The 6,617-nt window shown below is 38.9% G+C and overlaps 1 protein-coding gene across 6 annotated transcripts in view; it reads left to right on the top strand.

Moving 5' to 3' along the window:
- TTC3 (tetratricopeptide repeat domain 3) overlaps window positions 1-6,115 on the top strand; it is a 67,952-nt gene extending 61,837 nt beyond the window's left edge. For all 6 annotated transcript variants that reach the window (XM_075518470.1, XM_075518429.1, XM_075518445.1 and 3 more), the window contains exons 41-46: window positions 92-190; window positions 2,315-2,736; window positions 3,180-3,300; window positions 3,452-3,679; window positions 3,897-3,986; window positions 4,621-6,115. In XM_075518470.1, the coding sequence (XP_075374585.1) occupies window positions 92-190; window positions 2,315-2,736; window positions 3,180-3,300; window positions 3,452-3,679; window positions 3,897-3,986; window positions 4,621-4,731 (1,071 nt within the window). In that variant the 3' untranslated portion in view covers window positions 4,732-6,115. The remainder of the gene's footprint in view (window positions 1-91; window positions 191-2,314; window positions 2,737-3,179; window positions 3,301-3,451; window positions 3,680-3,896; window positions 3,987-4,620) is intronic.
- Window positions 6,116-6,617: the final 502 nt, after the last annotated feature.

Consider the following 6,617-nt stretch of genomic DNA (forward strand, 5'->3'; position numbering starts at 1 on the left):
TGCAAAAATGTAGTTGTGTTAATGCTATTTTAAATAAAGAGTGAGCTTTAATTAATGCTAATGTGGCAGATAATTTGTTTTCCTTCTGCAGGCTGAGTATGAAGAAAAAATTAAGATGGTGAAAAATAGTGTACGGAACTGCCTCACTAAAGTGGAAACTGTGGATCTTCCTTCTCCTCCCAGCATCTTAGTATGTATCCTACATTTGGTAGCAGTTTGTTAAGAAGTTCTTTAAGTTTGCGTCAGCACAGCTAGGCATTATAGGACACGTACATAAAGAACTTGAATATATAGCCTTGAATACAAAGTAATCTGGCTCTCCATACATCTAGGTGATTTCAGAAGGAAAAGGTGACTGCAGATTAGCATGATGAAGTCCAGCGAGAAGCACATTCTCAAGTCCTTTGAAAGGCTGAAGCTGTTTAAAGTTAACTTTAAAATGCTTCATGTTCTGTCTGAATTGGGACTAATATTTTTGCATATTGTGACTTTCCTGTAGCACCAAAATCCATAGGGACAAGGCCCCATTACACCAACATATGTAGCTGATTACGAATACCAAAGTCTTCTTCCAGTCATATCTGTTATGAACTAGATGGAGTATAGCCATTTATGGAAATGCATCTGTAATGACTACATCCCAGATAAATACTATTTAAAACCATTTTCTCATGGGCCAACAGTCCACAAATGCTTTGCTCAAATCATGTCAGTTACTTCTGAACCCTGCTATTGTTCCTGGTGCAAGGACGAAGTCAGTGTAAGTCAGTACTCCTTGAACTGTTCATCAGCATGGTGGTGGGGAGACATACGACAGTGATAAAAGGCTTACAGCCAAGCTAGCTGCAGCAGCGGTGCAAACAACCTACGTGCTGCCATTCACTGATGGTAAAATTGAAACCAGGGCCCAGAGCTGATGCCCAGGCCTGATTACAAATAGCATTCAGAAACCACTGGACCTGGGACAGTTTGGAGTAAGGAAAAAAGGGTTCAATCATCTCTCAAAATAGGGGACATAATTGACTCGGTAAGTAAAATGCATTCGTAGTGCATGCACATATGAAATCCCTGAATTCACTGAAGATGCACGCAACTTTCTAATATATATTCTCCGCAGCAAGCCATGGGGTTTTTTTTCTTTTGTTTGTTTTTGGTATAATTTAGATTCAAGGCTCTGTTCTAATACTGTATATTTACTATTGTTACTACAGTTTTTCTGGACTTATACAAGTAATATAGTTACACTTATGCTCTCCTGCATACCTTTTCTTCCCCACTTATTTCTAGGTATCTCCTTTCTACATACTGGCACAGAACTCTTAAGAATATGTAGATAACTTAGTTACTGTCCTTAGGTTACCATCAATTTACAGGCTGGGAAAGAGTGACTTTTGAGCCTCTTCTTCTGCATTTGGTATCTATTTTTACTGTAGTCATACAGGAGTAACCTTTTAGAAGAGAGATCTGTAATTCTTTCAGCTTTGAGAGGACTTTAATAGGCAAATACCGAGTCCAAATGAAAAAGACTTGATGAAAACTTTTTCTCCCCATTTAATTAATTCTGTTAATTAATTAAACACCTTTACAGAGAAAGTAAAATACTGCTTGAAAAAGGTGGTAAACTAAAGAACACAGGACAAGAACCAGCAGGCTTGACTATGAAGAAATGTAGAATTTTAGTTCTGTGTGTTAGAAAGCCACCTTCCTAGAGCAGTCAAGTTCCGAAACAAACAGCAGTCACAGGGTCAAACAACTAAACTTATTTTAAGGAGTTCTTTCCATTTATGGAAGAGAGTTGTTAGTGCAAAAAGAAGTCTTCCTGGATCGTGTCAGCTCCAAGTTTTTCAAGATGATGACTATAGCTGACATGTGTTTCTGTTTAAAAAAATTACACTGGATTATATATAGATTATATAATCCGCTAAAAGCAGTGAATTTTGTATCTTCAAATTGATGGCACTTCTTTTAAAGCAGTTCTGTTTCTACCACCAACTTCAAGCTATACTTCTGTACAACTTACAGCTGTCCAACAGCCACGCGTTCTTTAGCAAAGCAAGGGTAAGTTAAAAGGAACAGTTTGCATATGTGCTGTCCTATTTAATCCTGTTTCAGACAGGTTGTCTACATGTACTACCTATTAAAGAGCACTTTTGTGCAATATTTTTACCTAGGTAAAGCAAGTTAAGATAAATTGATGTGACCTTCCAGTTCCTTAGGATGACCAGATGTGTCATAGTTCATGCTGCAAATGCTTGAGAGTTCTGCTCAATTTATTTTAATCCCTGTTTTTCCTGTGAAATCTGTTTATTTCTAGACAAAACAAGGCAGACCTCCAGTCAGTGATCCAGCCATTGTCATGTATTCCTCTGCATCTGCACATCCTAATTTACTACTTGCATTTTCAAGTTCTGAAGATCAAGGTCCAACACATGCTTCATTTAATACACAGGCCGGAGTTAAGACAGCGTATGCAAATTCTAAGGCTTGCTCTGCAAGTGGTGGATCAGTGAAAACACACTCCAAACCCCTGGAAGGATCATATTCTGATAAAGTTTCGGGAACCTGCCCGTCAGGGAATTCCAGAAGTAATACTCAGAGTGTCCAGTCAAACCAGAACCACCAAGATGACTCAGCTGTACAACCGAGGCCTTCTGGACTTCCAAACAACAAAATGCTTCCAAAAGCATTTGAAAATATTATTGTGCATCTACAGAGTATATTCCCAAACTATAGCAGGTATTTGTTTTAATGAGTCTAATTTTACATTGAGTAACAGAAGTCCTGAACATCCAATGATAAAGTACAAAAGGAATTGATTTCTTAGTAGGTGGCTTCCATTTCACGAGAACAGTCATATGAGTTGTTCCCCTCCCATTCAGTGAGACATTCCTTAAGGGAATAGACCTATGGTGTTGGCTTATGTGGTTTGGGTTTTTTTTCCCCCAATTAGAACCACTAACAAATAGAAGTATTATTATTTTATCCTCTGGCATTTTTTATGAGTAAGGTAGATCCAGGAAGCAGGTACTCACTACAGTTCATCTGAGAAGTTAGTATCTTTTAAAGGCTCTACTGCTGTAATCAAACATGGAAGCTGCAGTGTTCTCTGATACTGTGACTATGATGGCAACAGCCATAGTAATTGCCAGTCAGTCATTACGTCTTTTTTGTCCCTTCAGTTCGGACTTTACCAGCTTCATAAAAGACTTACAAAGAAGAAATGGGAATACATTGTCAGGTTTGAGCTTCAATGAAATTCTAAGCAGAGTGACAGAACTCATTCTGGACCAGCAAAATAAGGTACTGTGGTGTGTGTAGTTGCTGCCTTTTCTCCTGTGCATCTCTGACAGAGGGAACAGTGCAGCTCAGTCCAGAAAAGAAGCAAACTTGCCTTTGCTGTCAAGCTCTGAAATACGAACTTGCTCCAAACTCTTTTCCAATACTTGTCTAGGCACCAGCTTCCACAGGGAGACCTGTGAAGTCGGTATCCTCTGCTTCACCAGCACAGACCAGAACTTGGAGTCAGGAAGTACCTGCAGAAGAAAATGTACCAAGCCCACCCAAGGCAAGACCTGCACATAAAAATGCCTCGAGTAAAAATCCATCTCAGCCAAGTCTCCAGCCCTGGGGAAATGTTGGAGCAACACCTAAATCTAAATGGAAAAAACTAGACTATACAGTAAGTTCTCCACTGTTTCAATGAATGTGAAGCGATTGCCAGGTAGTTCTTATAAGACATGAAGTAATCAAAGTGTTGCTGGAAAAAATAATTAACTTGTTCATTTTGTGTACAAAAGCTTAAATATACTTGCTTAAAATAAGTAACTTCATTAACTTATTAGAATGTGCTGATTAATTGTTGCTAGCTTTCAAATAACTTAACATTTTATGTATAGGCCTCCAGTGATGATCCTTGCACAATATGTCATGATGAGCTAAGCAGAGACTCGTGCGAACTAGAATGTGGGCATCGTTTTCACAGAGAAGTAAGGATTTTTGTTCTTATCACTTAGATGCAAATGTTTACAAACTATTCAGTTATGCTGTTGTTCTGCTTTCTAAACCCTCCCCCCATTACCCTTCAGTGCTTAAAGAACAGCGCACAATTTTCTTTTACATACTTTGTACACCAAGACTTGTTATATATAACATCTTACTGTGTCAGAAAGTTTCCAGTTTTAGATTTTTAACTAAAATGATAATTCAGAGTGAATTTAAGCTTATTCTTCAGAGAATAAATGTGGTAGTCGAGTCAGATTTGTTTGCTGCATACTTACAGAATGGGCTATCACTATAAACCCTGCATTTGCCACCTGATAGCAGCTGCATGTATAACTTCATGTAGTAAGAAAGTCAGGATTATGTTAAATAACTCAGTTTTTCTGTCCGTGACTTTTTCCCGTTACCTTATTTGTTTACTGCTGATTTGTTACTGCAGAATAGGTACAAATGTAAATCGATCGGCATTGTGTCAGAATTGGAGAAAGTTTTCTAACTGCAAATTTTAGTAATGTAGAATATGTTGGAAAAGTGCTTGCCTATTAGTGACGATTATTAACATACTTAAGCTGAACTGTTCATACCAGACTTTGTTCCCTCAACATCTTCCTATTCTTGCAGTGCATTAGAACATGGCTTAAGCAACATTCAAGTACCTGCCCCATCTGCCGCGTTCATGCTCTGTTACCTGAAGACTTTCCTGAGCTTCCTGCACGGAACAAATATGCCTAAACCTTGTTTTATTTGAACACGTTATAATAAGACGCAAAGTGGCTGCAGAATAACCACTGTGGTAAGGAACAGAAACATGATGCCTAGAAGGAGACAGAACCCTGGTTTTATTGAAAATGGTAGTAGAACTCAGGCTGATTCAGTATTTAACACTTAGCATTAAGCTGTAAGACGCTGGTACTGCCACAGCACCTGCAGAATCAAGTTAGCATACTCCAAGATCCAGCACTTTTCCTGGATGCTGCCTAAATGTGTGAAGCGATGCAGTTCAGAGGCCAGCAGCACACAAAACTGGTAGGATTTTTGGCTAAGGGATATTTAAACTACTGTATCTATGTTTCTCAAAAGGATGGTGCATAATTCCTGTAAAGAGGGGGCTTTCCTTCAGAGCTTACACCATGCTGAAAATAAATTCTAATATCAAAGAGTAGGTGACCTGAATGACAGACTACCACAATTTGGAACAGCCAAGACATTACCTTCCTCTGGCATAAACAATTAGAATTTAACTGCAGGATTCAAATCAGGCTTGCTGTGATCATTATGAATGCAGTTCATATAATTGCAGCTCCTTTCTCTGCATAAATCCATAGCTAATAATTCAAATTGTTTAAATAATGACTTTTAGTAATATTTTGAAGCAAGAATTTTTAAGTATTCATGTGATTGATTCTTTCTGTTTGTGTATCATTGAGTTGGAATGCTGTGGCTCAATTCTTTAATCTCAAAATATGGTTTGAATTTCCCTCATTGTTGAAGAACTGATTTGTTTAAATCAGAATTACAGGATTTTTATTTTTGACAAAGCAACCCTCCATCTATATTCTGTGCATGAATGTTCATCAACAGGGTGAGGCACAGAATACAAACAAACAGCTGAAAGACTGGTTATCCTACTGTTTTAAAAGTCTGAGCTTGCCAGAGTACCTTCATCACTGTAAAATTTGTCTCAAATACCCAAAAGACCAGGACTAGAGAGTGTACAGCTTAACCACTCTGAAAATAGAGCGTGACTGCTGTTTAATACTGCTTGTATCCAAATTGATTGTGTGAGATTAAGTTAGCTAATTCTAGGGATCATTTGTTCCCCCAAGTGTGTGTGTATCCTCCAGATGAAGTTTTAAGCTATTCTGTGATTAATCAGTATACTAATTGGCACTTGGATCAAAAATAAAGTTACTACTGCAGCTGATGTGGTTTTTTGTGTCATATTTTTGCTAAGTTGGAGCTATTGGTGAGTAATCTACTATATGCTAGAGAGCTAAGGCACCTTGCTGCCTGAAGAATTAGGTAGTGCACTGCTCTGCATTACAGCACTTGTATCCTTTTCAGCTTCCATTATTTTCTTGGGGTGGAGGATACATATATATATAAAAAATAAAATCTTCTTATCTTTTCACAAAAGCAGCCTAAGGCCTTGGCACTCGGGATGCTTCCAGTACAGAGGTATCCTTCCACTGGCAAAGTAGTCCCACACCTGACATACTGGACAGTGTTCTCCAAGTAGAACATAGTGTGCCTTGAGGTAGTAAGGGCAAGCTGGCTGTGGAAACAGAACTGGTATTTACATACACTTGCTTATTTTTCCTATACCCACAGCCCCCAAATAAGCAGGACAGTTTTTGACCTATGTTCCTTTTCTCTTCCCTGACTCCCGTAAGCTGGAAGGATTGTGGTGATTTCCAGAGGTAGCTCACTCACACCTTTAAAAAGGAAGCCTTAGAGCAGAGACCCCTTGCCCCCAGGACCATTACTGTACAGGGAGAGGGGCAGTGGAGCAGGGTGTAGTTCTGCACTAAGGGAGCTGATCTAAGGGAGGCAGGATGAAGGCCAGTCCATCATTCCTAGTAACTTGTGAAGGTGGGAGGCAGTAGTGCCGCTCTGAG

This window comes from Mycteria americana, chromosome 1 (assembly GCF_035582795.1).
Source record: "Mycteria americana isolate JAX WOST 10 ecotype Jacksonville Zoo and Gardens chromosome 1, USCA_MyAme_1.0, whole genome shotgun sequence".
NCBI classification, from domain to species: Eukaryota; Metazoa; Chordata; class Aves; order Ciconiiformes; family Ciconiidae; genus Mycteria; species Mycteria americana.